Here is a 25,009-nt window from a genome sequence, read left to right on the forward strand (position 1 = left end):
CTTGAAAGCCGTCTTTCTTTAAAGATGCTTTACTGACAGCTGAGTATATAGTTTTGGACAAAAATCTTCACACAAGTTTTCACAAGGCTTTCACTGGAGTTTTCAGCCACATCTTAATCTTGGCTCTATGTAATATAAAGTTTTTACATAAGACGAAAGTGAATAACTAAGATAGCATGTCAAGACCATTTATTTCATATTTGTTCTGCACTTGTACAGTTGTGTAAAAGGTATGAAACAGGGATGAGGACAAACTGCCACACAGTGACAAATACTGTCTCAGTCTATATACTTTAGTGGATGTACTAATTTGACATTATTTTGAAGGCGTGGTGAGAAGATGAAAGAAAACTGAATGGCACCAAAAAAGAAAAACAACAAAAAAAGCCCCTGATGTCTAGAATAAAAGCATACAACTTTGAAACTTTCTTACCCAAAGAACAGCACTATTCCTTAAGGGTATTTGAGTATGTCCTACTGCACGTGCTGGTATAGAATTTGGGCAACTGTCCTCACATTTTCTCCAAACACTCACCAAAACCTGGAACTTATTTTCTAAAACAATACAAATACTGCACAGCAAGAATGCATATCTTCGATTTCTCATGGGGTTTGTTAAGATTATCATGTACTCACTACTTAGTTGGAATGGCAAAGAAAAAAAACATTGAGGTGTCTACTTCCTTTTGGAGTATTTCCAAATTTCTTATGGGGCATTTGTGTAGAGAGAAAGCTCTATAACCCTCTTGAAAGAAGAACTCAGCAATACGAATGAGGTCACTACGGTGTGTGGTGGGGGAAAAACAACCGAAAGGACATCATTTGCACAATGCCAGCCTGTGACATTGCATCTGTGAGACACTGGAGACGACTCACATGTGTGTCGTGCCAAGGCTCGGGACAGCGTGGCCTTGTCATGTCTCTAGTAATTTAAAGAAAGACTGCATTTGAGCAATTAAACTTTGTAAGACACTTCGCTATGACATGCTATGCGCACGGTACACTTTATAGCTTATCATGTGGAGCAACTTCTATTTCTAGATATAAAATATGGGATTGCAAATGCCTTCCATAAGCAGCTCAGTAGCATCTCATTCCAAACCTAATGGCAGGTCATGTTCCAACAAAGCTGTACTGTTCCCTCCAAAATTAATAGGTTTATGACTAGCTTTGTAGCAAACACAGTAAGTAGCTGGTGACTTGATAATAGTCCAATAGGAATGACTGAGTTTACTGGAAAGTTTACTGAACAGGTTTACTGGAAAACAAGTTAAATAACGTCAGCAAGGATTATGATCCTGCTAATAACGACAGAGCTACTGTGGCTAAATTCAAAATCTCTGCTTAAATGATACAGACATTGAGCGGCATATGTATTAGCATGTGAGCAGAGGTGGAGGAAGTACTCAAATCAAAGCAGCAATACCGCAGCGTTTCAAGTAAAAGTCCTGCATTACTCACATAAATGTAAAGATGCATTAACAACAAAACATACTTAAAAGGTTTTCGTTAAATAGAATTGGCCTTTTCAAAACATTTCGCCATTTGATTATTTACTTTAATGTAGGCTACTGTGCTCAAACGTCTAGGTCGAAACACATGTCTAGCATAGTCTACTGTGTAAAAAAATTATAGTATCCATTCAGAATATTAATAATTAAGACAGTGTAAAAAATGTTTCCAAGTTAAAGCCATCTCCATTGGTCGGCCTCTGCGGTCCTTCTGAATTCCCTCCATCCTGGCTGATCCTGAAAGATGACAATGTTATTTCTGCTCCATTTATTTCCCATGCCAGGGACAAGCGTTCTAATTCACCCAGTGAGTCCTCGCAGACTCCCCGCCCTTACCTCCCATGCTGAGCCAATATTGTGCTTAAATCTCATGCTCCGATTGCCATGGATGAACCCTGTATGGCACAATTAGATAGACGGCGTAATTATAATGGCACCCTGCGTCCTTGCAGATCACCCTTTGAACTGCTGAAATGTTTACGGCGGAAGAGACCCAAATATATATTATACCCCTTGACCCTCCTCAGACCCATTGGAGAATAATGAGCAGCAGGCCGTTCTCTGCACTGTACTAAGACGATGGAGACACACACACACACACGCACACAGTAGTACCAGTTTCCCAGGTCATTTCTTTGACCTTTCTGTATCCTCTTATGTGTGAAAATAAATACAAAGCAAGCTTATGTTACATCAAGTCAAGGCAATGAAAGTCTCAAAAGTATGCAATATTATATGACTAGAATCACTGCAAATCGGAAATCATGTGTCATTTGATGTCAGAGTAAAAAACTATGCTCTTCTGTGCTATAAAACATCAATGCACCTCAAGAAAAGGCGCTTTAATGCTTTAATGTGCAAACATCTCTCTCTCTTTCTCTCTCACACACACACACACACACACACACAGCTCTTGCATGTTGCATGTTAAAGACCAACCTTGATGGTTAGGTGAACTTCGACTGGCTGATTGCTGGAAGGCTGGACCAATGAGGTCAGCTTGTCTGTGACTGGAGGACCGGTCTATGTTGTCCTGCTGAGGGAGAGAGAAGCAAGAAAAAAGAAAGAAAATTTTGACATCCCATATTGTTCTAGGATCCAAACACTCAACCTACACTGTTTAATAAAGAAGAATCTGTATCTTTTAACTCATTTTTCAGGAACTAAAACACAGTGCTATGGCATATTATTGCTCAACTCATATAGCTAATTACAAAAAAACTTTAAATGAAGAATTAAAATTAATTTGTTGTTGATAACAGAGATGAGATGGCACACGTAAAAAATGAGGAATTATTTCAAATACAAAATAGAAAATAACAGAACAGTAAGTGCTTAGTGTCCAACATAACCACCGGCTGAAGAGAAAAGATAGAACACAACCCTGGCGAGAGAGGAAAATGAAGCATGCTCGATCCAAAATCGTGCATACAGTTGAACAGGAAATTTCCTTTTTACATTTTTCCCCACTTGTAGATACATTTCTCAAATACATTTAAATAGGTTTTACGAAACAGAAACAGCACTACACTAAAAACAACAATGGTCAGTAGTTCATAAATCTAAAACAAAAATGAGATTCTACATAAAAGTAGAACAAATTTATTTCTAACATGCTACGCTGCACAAACAGTGTGTGAACACGGCCAGGTGTGTATCAGACCACAGAGGACTAGAAGCTGAGGATATCGTTTAACAACAATGTCCTCATTTGACCTTTTTCTCAAACATATTTTCAGTTACTATAAAAGTATTCAATAAGGAAAAATCAGCAATCAGCAAATGAAACTTTTTTTTTCCTAACATGACAACTAGAGAGTACAACTGTTAGTTGTGTGTGCGTGTGCGTGTGTGTGTGTGTGCGTGTGCGTGTGTGTGTGTGTGTGGGGGGGGGGGTGCGTGCAGGCAGCAGGAGTGGGAACAGAATGTACTGGGATGTACTACTGTGCTCAGAAAAACATTGCTAACTGTTGCTGACTGTGTGCCTCTAACACAGCGGACCTCCTCTGATGCTGTAATAAAAGCTGTTGCAGTTGCTTGTTCTGCCTCATTTAGAGCGATGACAGACAATGCAGGCAGAGTTGGATTCTTCCACACAAGCTTTTTCCTGTGATGTAGGTTATTTCACCTCATTTTCTGTTGCTTTTTGTTGCCTTATGTCAGTCTGAGTTTGCCTTTGTCGCCCACAGAGCCACTGAGTTGAAATTATTTAATGATACTGCTCCTGGTACCCATCGGGTACTTCTTAAGACCCACAATCGGATATATTTTCTGGACAGTCTCTCATTTAATGAGGCAGGTCCAAGCTGAACTTGAAAAAATGTCACTACAATACAACATATGCAGTATTTGTACATTCTTAAAGTTGAGTGGTGTTCTCCACCACAAAATAAATTCTCTCTTCTTTGTTCTGTTTTCTGTTTACACACACAGAAATCTATCACTTGAGCAACATTTGTATCCTAAATAATGAAACAAATCAAAAGCAATGTAAGTACCTGTCACTTTCCAACCGAATTTAGAAATTTTTAGATGGGTTTCGTTGCATTGTACTTGTACATGTGTAATGACAATAAAGTTGAATCTGATCTAATCTAAAAAAATGATGTGATGTTATCTGATGTGATAAGATGAAAGATGTTTTTTTTTTATTAAATGTTGTCTCTTGTCAGGCAACTACTTAATTACATTCCTGAACAAGCCATTTTAACTGCAAAGTTTAAATGTGTGTGCAGAAATGTTCATTTTTAGAGCTCAAATTTTAACAGATTGTTATATAGCCTACAGCAGCTGTGACATTTGAAGGAACTTTACAGACAAGGCTTAATGAGCAGTTGGAGAATTGACTCACTGTGACAATGAAGCTTGAAGTAGAACTCCACTCTGATGACTCCATTCTTCAAAATAAAGGTTTGACTGAATTGTTTGGAAATTTAGAATTCATTATTTGGAAGCAAAATCTTTAGCTTTTATGCTCAGTGAAAAAGAAGTCCGAGAACTAGTGTTCCTTTCTGGGGTCTGTACTTGTGAGAATATCCAAACTAATCTGGATATAACTGGAAGTTCAACGTACATATGGTTCTGTCCACCACCACCTCGCCCAACCCCTTTCCTACATCAACTAACCCAACCGCATCCAATCATTATATTGCGCTGTTCATTCATTGTATTGTCGTGAGTTCCAATCGTCTCGGCTGAATCAAGAAAGAAGTTTCAGAGCTTAATGGAACTAACCTTCTTTTGAAATAAAAAAAATAGTCAAACAACCACCACATCACCCCATTTGTTCCCGTGACATAGCAAACCCCATCATCAATACACACCGTCTGGGGGTCCAGCTACCAGACTGTGACTGATCCCTACCCAGTCACCCAAACAGCACTGGGACGCTGGTTTGGTTGGTGGGATGGTACAGCATGACATGTGGGTGTGTATATGTGTGTATTCAGGACAGGATGGTCATGGTTCAGCTCCACTGAGCAAAAATGCAGGGACTCTTTCACACCATATACTGCTCTTGAATGCTGTTTTGCATGGCTGTCTGGGAGTAAATGAGTTAACACACACACCAAAGAACCTTTAAAGCACACCTTGGTCTCTTTTGTGAACCATTAAGAACAAAAATACAAAACCCAGACAGCCTTTGATGCCTCTATAGACAATTGACAGAATGTTAACTTGGAGATTTAATCCTATAGATACAGATCGTTTAGCATAATTCTCAGTCATGTCATTAGCTAACTCTGCATTTGGCTATTGGTTTATTGAAGCCCAAAGACTGAGACTACAAAAGAAAAAGAGAGAGAGAGAAAATAAGAAAATAAAAGCAGCCAATTCTCCTTTTTAATGTGCAGAAGAAAAAATACAAAAGTTCTCTTTGTTTTATCCTTTTTCTTGTATTTTCTTATCCTCTCAGTCTCTCTCACACTTGTTCTTTTACACATAGACAAAGAAGCACAAACACACATGTGCGTGCACACACACACACACACACAAATGTTGCTTAAGTTCTTAAAGAAGGGTCAAAACAGGACTGAAGGTAGGCCAAGATTTGTCAAGAAGCATATAAGGGCACTTTCACATTGATGAAGTTGAAAGGAACTCTAAATAAGAGTCAAGAGGCTGAGGGTTGGGCTTTTTAAAGGGGGTCAGTGGAAGGCCAGAGACAAGGTTAAAGCGCTGAAAGCAGGACAGACACAAAGGTCTGAAGACTGGTCCTCAAACAAAGGGGTGAAAAAACTGAAACGCACGTCAAAGCTTCGCCTTTAAAAGAGGTCAGACTGAGGTTAAATGTTATGACCAGGGACTGAATATGATCCGTACTTCATTTACTGAAAGGCATTTGGCTGAGAAGACACTGAATATGGACTCTATCCATAAGAACATGTCAAGTGTAACAGTATAAAACTGCAGTTTCCGTTCCTGTCAGATTTACTGAGAACTGAATATTCTCAGAAGGATTTAAAGATGTGGAAATCTTATTTGAGGGGCCAAGACTTGCTTCTGGCAGACCTTTCTTGCTGACAGCAATAGCGCAAACCGAGACAACAACTGTTACAACATACAGTACATGGACACTAGACAGCAAATGGAAATCCCATCTTACATAATTAACCAGAATGAGATCAGGGGGTCAAACTAACGTCAGTTCTAGTGCTTCGTTCATCTGTTTGTTTATACAGTAGAAACTCAGCTGCAGCAGACTTTACATAGCATTAGTGGATATAGTTTTTGCTATTCATGTGAGTCGTCTTCAAGATAAGATAAGATAAACTTTATTGATCCCACAGTTTCAAAAATAAAAAGAGTTAACATTAATATTATAAATTAATGTCATCTGACTTCTGTTTCAAAATTTCACATAATCTTATTGACTAGCAGCTACATGCTACTGACTAGATGGCTATGCTGATTGACAAACTACCTCCTTGGGTGACATTTTAGATAATGCAAGTGGTGGATGGATGGTGGATGACAGTCAGTCGGTCAGTCATCTTCTATACCACTTGCCCATCAGGGTCGTGGAGAGCTGGAGCCTATCCCAGCTTGGTGGATGAGAAGCTGGTCCCAAAAAAGAGCTATATTTAATGCAATATTTAGTATTAACAACACAACTGGAGAAATTCACAGGCTAATTCGAGTCTACAGGGCATTTCAAAACTGAGAACAAAGATCGTCATTTAGATGAGATCGTGCTTGACTGTGCTTAATGTGATTCATAGTTTTTGATTAACCAGAGCCTCAATACCACGTCCACATCGACACATGATTTTTGGGAAATGTTCCACTTACAAATGCAATAAAATGTTCACATTGCAAAATCCTGAGTAAAACAAACGCAATCTTGTGATATCTATGAATACGAGTAGGTTGTGGGAAACACCACAAAATCTTGTTAATGTTTTGCTCCTGATAAAACAAACAGGCTATCTCAGGCGTTCTCTCACAGCAAAAATTATGCCCCAGTGCTGGACTCTGCTTGTTTATCCAGTGATCCAGTGTAGATTTAGGAAGCTTAATGCACTGGAAGGCACACAGAACTTTTATACATGACAATATTACTTTTTGGAGCACAGAGATTCCTTTAGGGTGTAATTTGTTCAGGACTTGCTATATATGAGGTTCAGGTGAGTTTTACTGTACATTCAAAAAATCTTATAAAATTTATTACAGGTAACATTGTTTCTGGAATGAGGGTTTTAAAAAGGCCATCATCCTGCCACTAACAATCATTTTTACCACTTCAGATTTGTCCCGCTTTGCACATACCTGCATTTATTCACCAGTCATGATCACACAACAGAAACAAGATTAAAGCGGTGATATAATCCCCTGAGTTCAGTATGAATGTTATCTTGTCTTGAATCTGTTTTGAATTGCTGCTGCAGTTTTATCAGGGAAAATCTTTTCTCATTCAGCAAGTCAAGGTACATCTGTTATAGCTGAATGTTCTGCAAACAGCACAGCGAGTGAGTGAGTGAGTGTGTGTGTGTGTGTGTGTGTGTAAACCAGAGTGTGAACATTAAGGTCTGTATACTGCACCTCTAGCAACGCCCATCCAAACAGGTGGCAATGGTGAAAGAACTAAATGAACGATGATACAATCCTCGGTTGATTTCCATTTCTATCACAAGACAAAATGTGGAGGGCTTGGTGTGTTTGAGAGTAGAGAAGATTACCACACATATTTACTTTGCTCTGTTGTTGGACACTATATATAATGATCCACTGTGCCAAATGGGGTGTCACTTCAGCCTCAACCAGAGCCTAGTTTTATTTTTTTGCTGGGTTAGTTCTTTAAAACTGTTCTGTTCTTATAAATGTATGACTTGATTTCAAAAAAAAGAAAAAAAAAAAAAAGAAGCTCTTTTCATGTTTGCAACTCAAGCAATAAGGCGGACTCACAGGAACAATATACATACTGACTATGACTTCATTCTACCACAAGCACACACACACACAAACACAAACACACACACACACACATACAGACATATGCACACAGTGCCTCCTGTGGATCTCTGCTTTCTGTCTGTCTAAGCTGTGAAGATCCAGGAGACACAAGCAGACTGATATCTTGGTCCTCTAGCAGCTCTGGGGTCAAAGGTCATACATAAAGTCATGGCCCAGTTGACAAGCAAACAACAGGCTAGCTTCTGATCAGGCTCATACTACTACTACCCTAATACATATGTTTGGAGGCCCTTTGTTCTATGAAGGCCAGTGTGAGCAAATCTATTAAACCTTAAAGCCCATGCCCAGAAATCAAGTCTGCCTTTGTTTGTGCTCAACGCAACAAATCAGGCTTGTCCATCTATAATTCATATACTCTCATTGCTCTGGACTGCATGCAAGAGACTTCATGAAAATTCTAATTTATAAAATAAGACAAAACATTAGTCATAATACTGCACTCTAATCTCTGCTACAGAGACTGGACAAAATATCTCCTAAATGAATGCATTTTTTCTGTATCCAGGACACACACATTAACCATGGGATGTTTCCAAAAACTCAACAAAAACAGGATTAGTACAAGGGTCTGTGTTGTCAACAAATAGTTCAATTATAAAAACAACAAATTTTAAATACAACAGATATTTTTTCCACCGTCCATTAAATGTGTTTTGTTTGGCTTTATTTACACTTGCTCAATACTGTGGAGTTTCCTGGAATGTTTTGGCATTATAATCAGGTGAGCTACAGCCAGTAGCCCCAAACTCAGGGAAGAAATATAGCACTCTTGGCAAGATGAAAAACAGTTTTGTGTTTCTAGAAACATATTTAAAGGCCTCGACATGTGCCTAATTTTCTTTCCTTTAGACTAATTTTTTCGTTCAGATTCAATGGGGTAGCTGCTGCTAAGTTGGATTCACAGGAAATGAAATGCACTCAGTACAAAAACTCCAGGCGGTAGTGCTTGTGTGTGAGGGAAGGGGCTGACCATAGAATGTGAATGAAAAGAGCAGCTGTTACCTGGGGGTGTGTCAGCCAAAAGAAGATGCTTTTGTGCCACTGTTGGGCCAACACTCTTAAACAGTATGTCCCCCTGCAGCTCTTTGTGACCATTACTGCCATTCGCTGACTCTCTTTAGTCAGTGCTAGACCAAACAGGACAAATTGTAACCACAGCCCATTCTTTTATCTCCCGTTCTAGTGCATACTCAGTAACAAACTAAAAGAACATCAAGGTCTGATACAGAGAGGCTGGGCTGTTGGCAACCACAGCAATGACCTGAATCTACACCATCACTATTTCTTAGAATTCGCAGAAACGTATCTACAGAACTGAGTACTTTTTGGATGATTTATTATTGGTTTCTCCTGTTAAGTACATAAATAATCAAGTGCCTGGTTTGTACAGGGACAGAGTTCAAATTTCACAATCTCATCCAGCTAACAAATCCCCAGAAGTTTCATTCCTGAATTGTTTTCAGGTTAGCTTTGCCCTGTGGACAACACAACGCAATTTCACGGGAACACTGGCACATTTCTTCTTCAGAAATGTCTGCATTTCTATGATAAAGTTAATTTGCATTTAAAATCTTGTGGTGACTCCAGCTCTGGAAAACACCTCATACCAACATCACTGCCCGGCCTCGCACATTAAACTCTGCTGTTTTATTTCTAGTCTTAAATGGAATGAGTTCAATTCAGTAAACACTAGTTTTTAAAAGTTGCATATACACTAATCAACCACCTCATTAGGTACGCTTGTAGAATCTATGTGATCTAATACAACAGATCTGCGATGATTTCTACTTTCACAAAGCTTACAATTTTTCAGTTTTTGTTGGCACTGTCAACAAGGAAATAATTCTACCTTATATCTTATTATTGAGGTTGTTCTACAGAAGTGCACTGTAATATTCTGTCCCTCTTGTGAATGTAAATGCGGTGGACAAAACGTCAGGACCACCTCTCAGTACAATGCAGTCCAGTTTAACACCACTACAAACTACAACATCAATCCTAAACATGTAGTGAAGGCACCTGTCTGACACTGTCAGTCACAACTGAATACCGTTATCTCTGTAAAGGCAGAATTTATGGCAGAGCTGTTATATTGGGTCACATCAGGCTGTACAACTGTACTTAATGAAGTGGTCCGCGAAGGAAAACCTACACAGGACGTTGCCATTTACCTGATAATTCGGATGATGCAGGAAATAATCCGGACATCCGGCCACAGCCATGTTTTGTGTCTCTCAGCTCTGTCGTACAATTTGCTCTGGATGGGTCAGTTTTGATACAAGATGGACAGAGTGGTACCTGCAGAGGAAGAAAATCAGACAAATGGGGGTTAGTGGAAAATTACAACGGAAAGAGAGGGAGGATGAGAAGGTACGAGAGAGGAAGGATGAAGGACGGAGATGAGGATGACCGAAGGAAAGGAAGATGAAGTCTAGGTTCTGAACAGACAGATATATTGCAGAGCACTTCTTAACCCACACAGACCCACAGTAAACAACATCAACAGGCCATGAGAGAGGAACAGTGGCTGATTTGTAAAGATGATATGCAATATGACTTTATTTTGAAAAAGTTAAAAATAAACTTCATAGACACCAATCAAATTTAGCTTCCTGGTAAAGTGAACATAGTTCAGCAGCAATTACTCAAATTGCGAGGTTTTCATATTTGATTTCCACTATCAGATAGTTTACCAGAGAACCAAGTCTTTGAACAACATTAGTTTGAGCAGAGCCCTGTAGTAATGTTCAATATTTGCACATAAACTGCAGCCACAACAAACTACAAATGCACTTCCACTGCAGTACATTTGTAGAGTAAAGTTGTATATCACATGCAAGTCTCTGCTATGGAGCCAAAAGACAAAAACTGAGACAATACCCTCATTGTGAGTCTTGTAATTGAGTTTTCTACATCTTTTTACTGTTCTGACCCCAACCCAGCTGACAGTCTGACTATAACCCATCATGTTTCAGTGTCACTTTAATAAATTACTGAATAATCTGCTGAGGTGTGGTCTTTGTAAATCAACATCACTGCAATACAAGTAACACCTCAGGGGACTTTAAAGGCGTTTTTCTACTCTATGAAGCCTCCCTCACGGCCATCCTTGGGTCAAAATAACCACAAATTTAACAACACGGACTTCAGTGTATTTGAACTTCTTAAAGTGGGTATCCTATTAACCTCTTGGCGCTGCTGCCACTGAACAAATACCTGTAAACACTGACCCAAAAATACCCCATAGGCACCTCTCCAGGTCTTAAGTTAGACCCCAGGGTATATTTGGAGCCAAACAGCTCAGGCTCACAACTATGACGGTCTTTTATGCAGCAGTTCGTGACCCCTGTTGGTGTTTTAAAAATATGACCTGCCATTTTATAGTCAGCTAATATTATCTGATGTTTGCATTAGCGGTTCCGAGCAGGCTGCCCTTGCGGCCATACAGTGTGTATATGTGTGTGCATTTGTGCCTGTACATGCGTTTTTGCATGTGTGCGTGTACTGTATGTGTTTACATATGCTGAGCATGTGTGGCTGTGCGTGGGTGTGTAAAGGCTCTATTTTTAGGAGTTTTCAGGGTCTTTGAGAAGCTGTACTTGTGTTTGCGGAGTTGTGTGGCGCCTCTAACCGACTATGTCAGTTATTAACCATACAACCTCCAAGTAGAATCAACCTTTTTGACAAGGGTTTGGCGAGCAAAGCGCAATGAGCAGCTTCATATGACCTCTTGTCCGACCACGTCAGAAGGCTAAAGTGTTTATATCTGTTTTGAACAGTCACACATGGAGGAAAGGTGAATATCTACCCGTCATACTGCGAGGTGATCGTTTCAAAATGAGGATAAAGTTGTACATTTTCAGACAGAGACATTCGCAGTGTTGCACTCAGCTGTTCATATGAAAATTGAGGTGTAAAAAACCGAAGAGAGCTAGAGAGAAGTTTAAACCCTGTTTTCAAAATTGAGAAAAAAGAATAGGTTTAATAGATTGTGATATTATTTTTGGCCGGATCGTCTACCGCTAACACTGACCCTGTGTGCCTGTAAGACAGAAAATGAGAGGAGGGATCAAGCAGAAACACTGAATTAAGAGTGAAGTTTGAAATGCTGGAGGCCTGATTCTTCTGTCAGCTGATGATAAAGAGAAATGTCACTCAAAGCTCTCCTTTTCCATTTTTTTTTAAAGAACTAAAATTGAAACAAGTTTTTTGTACCTCAAAAACTGGGCTCACAAATAATGATCAAACCATGAATGCATTCAAAACAAAGAGCTTGGCACCACGATCACTAGGACCGCTCAAAGGGCTTGCTTGTAATGAGTATGTGCGTGTGTGTGTGTGTGTCTGTGCATGCGCGCATGCATGTGTGTGACTGTGTCAATCCGTGTGTGTGGCCTGTCCAAGCAAGCGAAGACAGCTCGTCATTTACACATTATTTACAGACACACAGTTTACAACAAAACAAAACAAATTAACATCAGCCTAACCTCTCAGAGCAGCCTCTCATTAGGCGCCACACATTTCCTGACTAGCTGTGGCTGAACTGTATGTTTATTATATTTCAGGAGTGAGGAGGTTGCACAAGAGGTGCAGAAGTAGACCACAACCAGCTACATTAGAAAGCCATACAAAATGGTCTCAAATCCTTATCAAAACCGCCACTTTCACTTCAAGACTGAATAATAAACATTAAATTAATTAAATTTATGGCCTTTCAACATCATTGGTGTAAATTCTGCTTTATCTGTGTGGGAAATGGGAAAAGGCTCAGGCATATAGCATTAAAATACTTTGCAACCCAAAGTTCAAAGTGCTCATGTGCCACAGCTACTCTCAGTGACTGATATATTGACCAAACACACACACACCTTTACTTAATTGCTCCCTGACACAATCAAAGCCATTCCACGCAGGGATTAGACCCTCTCAGGACCCTTTGATTTGATTCCTTCCACTTGAACAGTGTACTGAAACCTAACCATCTCTGACCTTGACAGTGCAATTATCCAGACGGTGTCGCCACACCAAAGAAGCAGACTTTGGGTTACGGCGGCTGTACCCAGCAGTGAGGTGACAGCATCTGGATTAATTAAAGTGATTTTTGCTCAGACTTGCATGAGGGAGAATGTTAGCCGGTGCACTTCAAACACAAGGGCCTTAATAATACCTATCATGAAACATAAATCCTTTGCAGCACCAGCACGGTCCTGGGTGAGACTTCACAGCAAGTTCACCCTACTGAACGCGCTGCTGCATTGAAGTTTTACTCACTACCAACTGATGTCGTGACAAAAATTTAATGTGGAACTTGTATGTAATTTTAAAAAGCTCTGTACTTGTTTTTTCCGCCCATTATCTTGAAATCTTTTTGTGCATCTAAACTAGGAAACTACATGCCCATGTAAACACTCTCACGATAAAACTTTTCAAAATACTTACAGCTACAGTGCTTTGCCGCATGGCGCAATGTACATTTAACAAAATAAGAAAAAGCACCTTAGCGTTCACTGCGATGGATTAGCAATGTCATGCAAGTTTCCAGTTGCTGCCAAGATCGTAGATCACCACCAGAATAACATGTGCGCCTTAGAAAACAGACAGCTGTGATGTATATCTGATTTGTACCTAATGAGCTAGAACAAGCAATGCTATATGACATTGCACTGGAGCTAATAAGCCATAAACACTAAGACAATTATTAAGTTAATGCTTTCCTTTACACAAAGGTCAATTTCACTGAACTGTAAAAGTGGGTACTATATAACACATTAGAGTGAATGACAGTCACCATTAAGGAAACTCTATGACACTGACCTTTCAGTGTTACATACTGTGAATTATAATGTAAATAATAAGTCATTACGGTAGTGAAACTAAACTTTAACCTTTGAGAGAAATAATATGCCGCATTTCCTCCTGAGCTCTGGAACTCCAATCAACTGTTAAGTGGACCCACATGCTTAGTCAGTCTAGGAATTAATGTGCTGATACATGCTTAAGGTCCAGCTTTAACATCGTAGGGTGATAGGACCTACAGAGAAGCCAAAGGCGAGGCCTGGGATCACCAGAAACCTGAGCTATTTAAAGTAAAGCCCAATTTAAACAGCAGAAACATTTCCCTGAACAGTTTTCCTGTGTTACATGGTGGCAGGATCAGTGGATGACCTGCTCACCCGACCTACAGATGAATGTTAAGAGGACTTTAGAAGCTGCAGGACTGTGCTTCTGCTTGCAGCCAGTTGAAAGAGTGTAAACTTGGCATACAATGCAAATCTGCTAATCCACAAAAGGGAAAATGAAGAGCTAAACACAAACTTTCAAATTAATCTTTGCAAGAACATGCTTCTTTGCAAGAACATGCTTCTTTGCAAATGGCAGTTATACATTTAGAATCATACAAATTAACTTTCATTATGGTTTTAAATAGAGTCATTACTTATATAGGCCACAGCTTCCTGCATATTAAATAACATATTATTAAACTTTTCCCTTCCTTAAGCTTTTTCAATAAAGATACCTCGAGCGGAAAATGGAAATATTAAACTTTTAACTTCACAAACTGTATGTAGGCCAAATCTAAAAATAAATAAGTGTCTAGTGGGCAGCACTGCCAAACATGCCTTGTAAACTAAGGAGTTGGTCTGATTTTTATAAACCTGTCTGCCTGTTGGTCTGGTTTGTCTGTCTTAACTGTCAACCTGTCTATCTGTTCTGTCTGTTTTCATACTTGGATTTTTGTCAGTCAGTCAGTCTGTTTGCTTGTCTCTCTCCTTACCTGCTTTCTCTACACGTCTCAGTATTTACCTGTCTGTTAGCCTCCGGACATGCATTCACCGCTCTCTAGTTGGGAAAACAGTCAAAATTGCTGGGGTTATATATATATATAGGTTATAAGTGTAGCATCTATACAGTAGTATAAATGTATAGACAATTCAGCCAATTTTGAGGCAGCCATTAGATAGACAGATCGATGTTACTGTCAATCTCTAATTTTCCCTGGTGTTTTCCTTCCCCATCTGTCTCTCTGTGTCGGTCTTTGTGTGCCGTAGGCGTGGCACACCTTTCCTATCTCTCCTGATTACCTGCTGATTACGTACATGCCTTTCATCAAGCTCATCATCATGCAGTGTATCTAGCCCAGCTCCTAATCCACTCAGCATTGTTTCAGCTACAGCAGCAGTAGGCGTCTCTGGCCTTTCCTCGCGTTTGTTATCAAGAGATTTCAGAAATACTAGATTACAATCTGTACTGTGTAACATGTTGGAACACAAGTGCTCAAATGAAACCGAACAGGGTATGGCGCCTCTAATGTGGAGTTACTGATGGTGATGTTGGTGTCGTGTGTTTCCAGTCAGAGAGATGAGCCATTCATTGTCAAATCAGAAAATTCAGAGTGTAGTTTTTTGTTTTGTTGTTTTTTTTTTAAAAAATTAAACTATTACAAAATAACCCATCAAACACCCTTTCTGGTTACAACTGGAGTCTTTCACACACGGAACCATAAACCACAAGCCCACAATGCTCAGTAGCCCCATCTGCTCAGCTAAGCTGTGCAGCTGTGTCAACTGCTTTGCCTGTGTGTATATAATTGTAAAATGTGTTCATCTCAGTCAACTTGCCTTCAGCTGACTGGACTGAACGCAGCTTAACACGGGGCTGTTCAGCTCTGCTCAGTCATCTTTGGAATGCAGGAAGCACATTTTGTCCATACAGGGCACCCAGTGAATAAACATATGCAATATAATGAACCCCAACCTCATTAAATGGCCTGTATTAGCGTGGATTGTGAGGAGACAAAGTGAGGAACACATGTCATATTGTGTCTATGTAAACAGATGTGTGTGTGTGTGTGTGCAAACACAACAAACACACACACACACACACTGATTGTAAGCTTCCTTCTCAGGTATCAGAAGGTCAATAGGGCACTTTTTTATGCCTCTAGGGGTCAGGCAGCGACAGGGATCCAAATGTTTGATCTGTTGCACTGTGGGGATGAGGTCTGCTTTTTTTGTCTTGCACCCTGCGGTATTTCTGACCATTACAGCCCACTCATGCAGATGCATGAGATGCATGCAACTTGTAGTGATTCTGGTTCCTCTGATGACCACCTCACAGGGAAAAACTGCCTAAACCTTATGGACATTTTATGAGAAATTTTAAATGCAGATGTCAGCTGCTAGTTAACCTTGTTCATAAGTCATGATCCAAAAATAACAGATCAATTGAAGTAAGTAGAAACAGTATTAACTTCGGTGAAAGAAATGATAGAACATTATGGATCATGTTTCATTGCCATGATAGTTAATGTAATTTGAATGGAGCTGCAACAATTGCATCAATTGATCAGTTGACTCATTTTTGTAAAGAAAAATTCTAAATTCTCTGCTTTCAGCTTGTCAAATGTGAATATTTTGTCATTTAGTTTTCTGTGACAGTAAACTGAATGTCTGTGGGCTGTGGACAAAGCAAAAAATTTGAGGACATCATCTTGGGCTTTGGAAAAAGTTTTTCACCACTTTCTGACATTTTATGGAACAAATGACTAACCAACTCCAATCAAGGAAATGACTGACCGATTATCTCATACAGCCAGTTCAACAGGAACAAGTCAGACTTGACTTACCTTCAAATGGAAATGAGCCACTGCTGCACACAGAGGAAGCAGCAACTGTGTACAGTGTATGTGTGTGCACATGTCTTTAACTTGCAGTATACATTATATAGACAAAAGTATCCAGACAAACCTCTTTATGGGGCTGTTTTTCAGTGAAGGGAAATCTTAATGCTTTCCTATTCCACCATGACTGTGTCCAAGTGCACAAAGTAAGGTTCATAGAGACTGACCTCAACCCCATCCAACACCCTGAGGGATTGGGATTGTGAGCCAGGCCTTCTTGTCCAGCAGTGCCTGACCTCACTATTGCTCCACTGCATGAATGAAATTGCCACAGAAACACTCCAAAATCTCATGGAAAGCCTTCCCAGAAGAGTGGAAGCTGTTACAGCTACAAAGATGTCTATGTATTTAGAATGCAATGTCATTAAAGTCTCTGTTGGTGTAATGGTCAGGTCTCTCAAGACTTGTGTCTATATAATGAATATTAAAGTAAGAAGAACTGAAGTGAAATAACAACAAAAATAAATACTTCATGCTAATTGCTGAGTTCCAACATATGAGCTGATGCTTTAAGTGGGCTGAAGTAAACGTATCTCCATTAAGCAGATGGCTATTTGGCTAGCAGCTGGTGCTTATGACCCTATGCAACTGTATAGCTATAGATCTGATTCATTTCTAGTTCCACACCCATAGCAGACTGTACCATCTAAATGGACCAATATAAAATGAGTTGTGAAGGATGATGCATGATAACTGGGTGACAGAACAGACCTCACCCACCCCCACAAAAAAGAAAAATTAAATTAAATTAAATTTAAAAATTTTAAACAATCTTTAAAAAATTAAAATCACACAAAAAGCTATCTATTGATATGACTGCCTGGGTGTAATGGGTCTCCTTTATTGACACAGAATACATAATCCATTTTATGGGTTGACAAAAAAACACTACATGTCCCTGACACTGGTCGCATCCCTCACTCAAGTACCACACTCAAATTTCCCCAAGCCTCCAAACCCTGTTAACTCATTCTGTACTTTTCCCTCTCCTCCAAACCATCATCCCCCCACCCAACCCCTACCCTCATCCTGCTCCGCTCCAGTCCCGAACATAAACAGCGTCTTAATTCAAGAAATGGCACGGATCCAACTGGGTGTCTGGGGACTTGTGTAGAGCCTATTGAAGTGAATGTACTGACCGTAACCCAACCCCTAGAGAGGAGAGGTCAATTATTCTACCGTATATGTTTAAACTAGCCAGATTCCTTAAGTGAGAATATTTAGCCGGGTGCTGTGAGTTATCAAAACTTCTTATGGTGAGGTGACCGACGGAAACATGCTGTATGATAGAAAGAGAGTGGTATGGGTGGAAAGATAACTCCCCCCACCCCAACCCCCATCAGTGTTCAACTCTGTAAACACCACTTAAAATTTGTGTATTTTTATATCTGTAAGTGAAGAATCAGTTTGACCTTGAACATGAAAATAGTCTTTCCAAGTCATTCAACTACACACACACACACAATCCCCACACAGGTCCTCACACAATTGCAGATGACCGAATAAACTACGAGAATTTACTCTAACAAACAATACTGACCACCAACTTTTTGGTATCCTAAATAACTTTAAAACAACAATTACAAGTAATTAAAATGATCATCTCTCAAACTTGTGTTTGTGTGTATGGGCTGAGTGTATGGGCTGACTGCAGCAATGCAATGAAAGATGGGAAGAAAGAGTTGAACAGAGCATCTCTGTCTTCTGTTTTAATCAGCAGATTAGATGGTAGTCACTCCTCACTGGATGTGCTTGTTGCACATGTTGATTAGTCATTAATTGGCAGCTTTCATTATTTGAGAGCAGCAGCGTAAAGTGGGGCTATAAGAGAGGGCCTGATGTCATGCCGGGGGAGGCTGAATAGCATCAGTCTATGAGAGAAAGGCCTTTTGGAAACGTGGACAGCGCCTAATTGGATGAGGATTTCATTGGGTTGCTTGGGAGAACTGGTCTTATGCAATGGCACAGATGAATGGACGGGACTTGGGAGCAATTGTGCTTGTGCACAAGTTGGCTGTAATGGTGGCCCCACAGGCTATGTTAGATGGATTCCCCTTCTCATCTTCACTACACCTGTTGGTAGCACAGAACTAACTCACTGATGCCATAAAAATACACAAAACAGTCACATTAGATCTCATTTTAGTCATGCTTACAAAAACCATAGTCCAGTCTTTGCAAGGGACAAGGCATCATTATCATCGACAACAATGGGAAATCAGAAACGGGCCGGAGCCCTATGAGATCACTTGAGAGGAAAGTAAAACAGGAATTATTTTACTTAACTACTTTTATGAAAGCTAACTTGGCTGTCTGAAAAAAGAACAAAAAACATATTAACAAGGGCTTACCTTAAGTCTTATTCATAAGTACCAAATTACACCACGCTAAGGCCTGTTCACTTCTAAGTTTGAGGAGAATACTAGAAAACCAGAGGGCAGAAAATGCAATTACGTACAACAAAATGCATGCATGGCCAAAAGTGCTATATTCAGAGCGTGAGAGTAATTAGAATGAGGTTTGCGCCTGTGCTATAATTCAAAAATGGAAAAATGCCTGTATTGTTCTGAGGTTTCACACTGGGAAATATTTCTGGGGGAAAAAAAGCTCTTTTTGTTTTTAATTGTACGGCACATCTACCAAAGCCAACTAACCGTGGTTTGTTTTGATTTTGCTCTGGAGATTCTAGCTGGTACAGTGAGATAGATGGAGATAAAAACAGTAAATCTCTGAGACAGAGGTGAACTAAAGAAAGAGATAGTTAAAGGGAAAAGACAATGGGGTAGACAGATGGACAAAGAAACAGAGATAAACCAAGAGAGGCCAGACACAGAAATAAAAGCACAAGAGCAAGGGGAAAAACGGCGCACATATCATTAGAAAGATCATGTCATCTGGCATATCACCATGCATCCACAACACATTTACCTGCACCCACCCAAGCATATGGTCCCTCAGGTGTTCAGTTACCTACAGAATAAAGGCAACATTCTTGCCTCTCACGCAGGGTTGGGTTTCAGCCACATTTGGACCAACACCAGACAGTGAGAAACCCAATCCACTGTACACTTTGGTGGTTTGACAAGCAAGCATTGCATCACCTTAAGTCGCAAGTGGAAAGCAGTGAGAATTGGGTTTGTACAGTACCTTATTTACAGTATGGACAAGGAGGGAGAAGAATAACACCACAAGGTTTATTTTCTTTTGGCAAGGGTTTATGTTCTTAGAAATGACTCCTTACAAAACAGGACGTGATTACTCAGCGGTTATAGCTGAGATACCAAGTACATAAAACATTAATTGGGCTGTGTCGTCCACAATAAGTGGTCACATTAGTCTTATGAATTGTTAACTTGTGGTTAAGTACCAATTTAAAGAACCCAAATTCCAAAGGTTTTCGCTTGCTTTAAGGCCAAGTATGTGGGAACTGAACCCAGTGTGGAACATTTTAACAGAAGAGAAGATTAAGTATCTTGAAATTATCCCTGATTATGCAACTGAGTACAAACTCAACCTCTGGCTAAAAAACAAAATGCTGTCCCTAACATCACTGTACTACTTTCCGACCACTGACAGCCCAGCTGAGCACTTAAGAACACAGGCTGAAGTTGCTCTGCTTTTAGATCCAAGCAGAGCCAGTCGACTGACATGAACTGTGCTGTGGTTCCCCAGCAGGCTTGGGTTAATGGTGTCATGACATCAGGGAGGGGGTATTAACAGTGCATAAGCCTAGACTAACCATTGCTGAATGACTGCTGGCTGACGCAAGACCCAAAGGAATGCTGTCTAGAGCACTACCACAAGCTCTTATATCCCCAATATCAGCTAGTAGGACATCTCTGCCACTTTTCCCATTGGGTGGCAGGTGAAACTACATGCATACAACATTAGGTGCATTTCTACATCAAGAAAAGTTTAAAATGAGGCACAGGTTTTATTTATGCTACAAATCTCTGTGACGATTACTGCCAAGCATGCAGCATTTCAATCAAAAACGACCAGGATATGAGCTGCAGAACAAAACGGATTTTAGATCCATTCTCAAGAAACAAAACACACAAGTTTGAATCCTAGAGCGAGTTGAGTATAGCTTATTGCAAGTATAATTATGTGCAATATGTGCAGTCAGCAGCCTTTTGGCAGCCCAAAGTCTTGCAGAGTTCATGCCCCATCATGCCTGTGCTTACTGAGCATGGACTTGAAATAGCAGGACTTGGTGCTGAGGGGGTGAAAGAAACCACAGCTAGAGCAGTTACCATGTGCACAGAGATGTGACCACAACATAATTAAATGAAAAAAAAAAAGCAGGAAATAATGGACAGGGGCTAGGAAAAGAGAAATCTCCTTTGGTTATGAAGTGGCAGAGTGTCAAAACTACATTCTTGAGAAGACAGAACTACAACATGTTTTACACTGTATGTAGCAGCAACACAGTGATCAAACTACTTCACATTCAACCGCATTTCAGATGTTAACAAGTATGGGGTCATGCATGTGTGCAATATATAAGTGTTCCAGTACAGGCTGCCAAGTTCAGTGGAATGTCATTGCTTGGCCAGACTGCGTGTTTCTCCTCTGTGACACATTCAAGCCACGCTAATACATTTCAGTGTACGAAACTTTAATCATTCTAGTAGTAATTAATCCACTAAGTGTCAAACGACAAAGCCTGAATGCTGCATGCACTCAAAACTGCCAGACACAACATCGAAAGATGCTAACAGTGTGGTTTTATCCAGTGCTTCCTTTATCACAGAGGTGCTGCCTATGGCGATGGAACAGGAGAGACTGTAACCTCAGGATTTCGAGTATTATCTTGAAGATGTGCGTTGACATCTAACACATGCACATCAGCCCCTCTAAGTGGCTCCTTCCAGTCTAAGTCCTCTTTCCCAGTGAGAGCTCTGATCTGCACAGCATACAGGCCTATGTCAATAATTCCCAGAATCATAAATTTGGGTTGTTATGCAACTTTCTGCAGAAACCCCAAGCAGCCATTAAGGAAATTGATTTGGAAGGGTGCCTGAATGACAGAGCAGATTAGGCTGTCCATGAAGACTGTTAAGGTACAATGTTAAAATAGATAAGATAAAGATCAGGAGCTCTCTCACTCACTTACCCTTTCTGTTGCTGCCATCATTAAACATATTTTCCTGCATAAGCTTTTATATTAAATGTCACAAGGAAACAAGGTATGAGTTTACAATAGAGCTTAGAATATACAATAGAGGTGTGTTGCAGATAGAGGGTGGACTGAGGGTAGGCAGAAAATCAATTAGAAGGCAAAGATATTCCTTAAGATTTCACATCAAGCAACCCACATCATGGAGCTCAGTTTGGTAAGACTTTCAACACACTCCCTCTGGGAGCGCTTCTGCAGTTACATTTATTCAGCACTCCAGACCGGCTTAACAAGTGCTCTGCAAACACTTTTACAGCCATCTCTGAGATTAAAAACTTGTTGCTCTTATTGTGTTAAGATGAGGTGGCTCTGATTCAACTCAGTCATCCCTCACTTTACTGGGGACCCTCTGGAACCCACCCAAGGGCCCTCTAGGGGTCCACAAAGCTCACCCTGAGAGTCACTGCAGCAGGGCTACATGAGTATCCCTGGGAAAACGCCTCTTTCTCCCCCTCCCCACCCCTAAAGCAAATGCTGCCAAAAGGATAAGGCGATAAGACTGTCGAAACTCTCATTGAGTTGAGGAGTGGGGGGAGCACAATGCGGGGAGCTGGAGTCCTACTGGACAGAAAGTAGGCTATCGGCCACTGCCGACTGCTGTTATGCAATGGTAAACAAAGCAGGCTATTGGGATCAAAATACTGTTCCCCAAGAGAGACTCTAATCACTGTAAGTCTTGGGAAAAGTGCAGAAAAGTGTACAACGTTCAGCTTGTCGGCACGCGTACGACCCCGGAACAGTACACGTCGGAAGCTTTCCACAAGTAGAAAACACAAGAGCCCACAAGTCAATGTGCAACAGCGAACACCGAATGAACATCAACTTATTTGGGGAGTTCAGTGACTGGCCGCTATGTTGTCAGAGGAAGGCATGGACCCAGGTCCCGCTAGGCGGTTACGCGCAGTGCGCACATGTGGTACGAACCGCAAAACAGCGCGTGTCATCACACCAGCACATTAAACTTTTATTACACGCGCTCGCCCACTCACTGGAGACTTTTTAGCCCCCACCTCCCCACCCCACGGGCAGCGCAAGAACGAAGTCTTATCTTAGCAACATGCACTCACCTTTGAGCCAGATCAGTGGAAGGAAGGCTACGGCCGTCAGAGACAAAATCGGAGAGTAGCAGCCTGGAGACGAAGGGACACTCGGCAGCTGTGGATCAGGTCACGGTGGTCAACATACCCGGACTGGACAGATAGACAGAGGCAAGAAGAAGAGGAGGAGGAAGAGGAGGAGGCGAAAACAGTGGCCGCAAAGACTGCATGCAGCTCATCACATGCGGCCGGAAAGGACACACATACACACATACATATCACGCACACAAACTCACGCACGCACGCAAACAACTCCTCCCCTTTAGACGAGACCACGCCCACGGGCGAGGGGTGATTAATGCGGCGTTCACGTCTTATGGGAATAAGGGCGTGTTCAGAAGATTGTGCTTTTTTTTCCCCCCCTTGAAGAGCTGTCTGTGGCATATCGAGTTCAGTAGGAGATGTTACAAAGTACACTTAGGACCTGTACCTTCTGGGTGAAACAAAGCGAATAAGAGGCTGAAAATATACAAGATATTTGAAGGGTTATATGTTCAACCAGCTGTTTAGAAAATCCCCTTTAAGACTATTTTTAAAAGAAAGACAATGTAGTTGCTCAAAATTGCATCACCTGATCTGTGTGGACACCAAACTTATACCATCACCCATCAGTCTTACAGATAACCCATCAAATAATCACATTTCTACGTTTTTACTGATTTCCTTCTTAGTCATTCTCTGTATGGGGTAGTAAGGGATATTTAAAGGTGTTAAAGATACCTTAATCGGCTCTTAATCTATTCATAGCATTGATATAGAGTTTAATGACTGTATTTCACTCCTCAGTTTATCACACTGTGCGGTTTTAAGGGTGGGACTACTTAAACATGACAAGCTACTGAATAATAAAGTAAGAGCATTCTGTAAAAATGGTTTACATTTGGTCTGTCCAGTGTTAAATTACCTTAAATAACCTGAAGTTGTTTGATTAAATGCACATTTTTAAAACAAGCAGGGTTTAAGCTATACCATTTCAGAGGTTCTGTCCTGTCTCGCTTCCTTGCCACAGAACAAAAGGGACACGGAAAAAAGATGGAGAAATGTGACACATATTGTCCGTTTGAATGCTCAGTGCAGATCTACAGGCATCTGTTTGGTGAGGATCATATGAATAAAAATGAATGAAACCATAACACAACTTTAAGTGTATTTCAAACATTCAGTTGTAGCGCATTCATCACTATACACTCAGCAGGATATTTCAAATTCAACTTTAAGGACAATACATGTGCTGTTGTCCTTCTGTGAATCGATATCACTGTAAATATTGTGTTATCAAACAACAACCAAAACTATAAAAATAATAAATAGATATATTCAAACTGTTAGAAAAACAAATGCACAGCATAAATCCAAAGTTATGTATAATATCTTTAATTATAAGCTCTGCTCTGACAGCACAATCAGAAACCAAAACACCGGTGACTGTGAGGTATGTCTATTGCACAACATGGGGGTCAAATCTCATTGCACCAGAGTTACTTTCCCAGCAATGTTGAGTTTTCAACCCTCTGAGCTGTGTAAGGTTATTGTGCAAGACGTAATGATGTTGATGTGACTGAGCACAACATCGAGAGGTGTACATTCAAATCATGTGTTATCGTAATGTTGACTGGTAACTAAAATAAAACATTCATAAAACATTTAAGAGGAGTCACATGCACTTGAACTGAACCCCACTGCCCTGTCTGATAAGCGACACCAGGGATATAGCAGCGTTCAGATAATTTTTCATACTGCCTGATAGTGGTGGGAAAACACTGTGGGAGTCTGAAGTGCAAAAGGTCATCAGCACTGAATTCTGTGTGTGTGTGTTTGTGTGTGGATCAGGACAACAGGGAGCTCACACTGTGTCCCTTCAAAGTGTAAACAGGCAGTCAAAGAGCAGACATTGTGCAGCCACTGACATCACACTCATACTTACATGCAAACACACATCGTGTCACTCATATTCATAACAAAGCATGCTTCCTGTGAGAGTGGCACCCAGACATAAACTAAACACACACTGCGTTGATTTCACCTCATCAGACATTCAGCATCACACAGACCTTTTGTTCAAATT

General features: G+C 40.5%; 1 protein-coding gene across 4 annotated transcripts in view; it reads right to left on the reverse strand.

Moving 5' to 3' along the window:
* grb10b (growth factor receptor-bound protein 10b) overlaps positions 1–23,253 on the reverse strand; it is a 64,351-nt gene extending 41,098 nt beyond the window's left edge. The window contains exons 1-3 of one of the 4 annotated variants that reach the window (XM_046398307.1): positions 22,915–23,253; positions 10,157–10,283; positions 2,451–2,544 (exon numbers count right to left, since the gene is read on the reverse strand). In XM_046398307.1, the coding sequence (XP_046254263.1) occupies positions 2,451–2,544; positions 10,157–10,207 (145 nt within the window). In that variant the 5' untranslated portion in view covers positions 10,208–10,283; positions 22,915–23,253. Of the gene's footprint in view, positions 1–2,450; positions 2,548–7,553; positions 7,813–10,156; positions 10,284–22,914 lie in introns of those variants that run through there. The other 3 variants (XM_046398308.1, XM_046398306.1, XM_046398309.1) reach the window with 3 other exon arrangements.
* Positions 23,254–25,009: the final 1,756 nt, after the last annotated feature.

The sequence above is a fragment of the Scatophagus argus genome, chromosome 9, assembly GCF_020382885.2.
Source record: "Scatophagus argus isolate fScaArg1 chromosome 9, fScaArg1.pri, whole genome shotgun sequence".
Lineage (NCBI taxonomy): Eukaryota > Metazoa > Chordata > Actinopteri > Scatophagidae > Scatophagus > Scatophagus argus.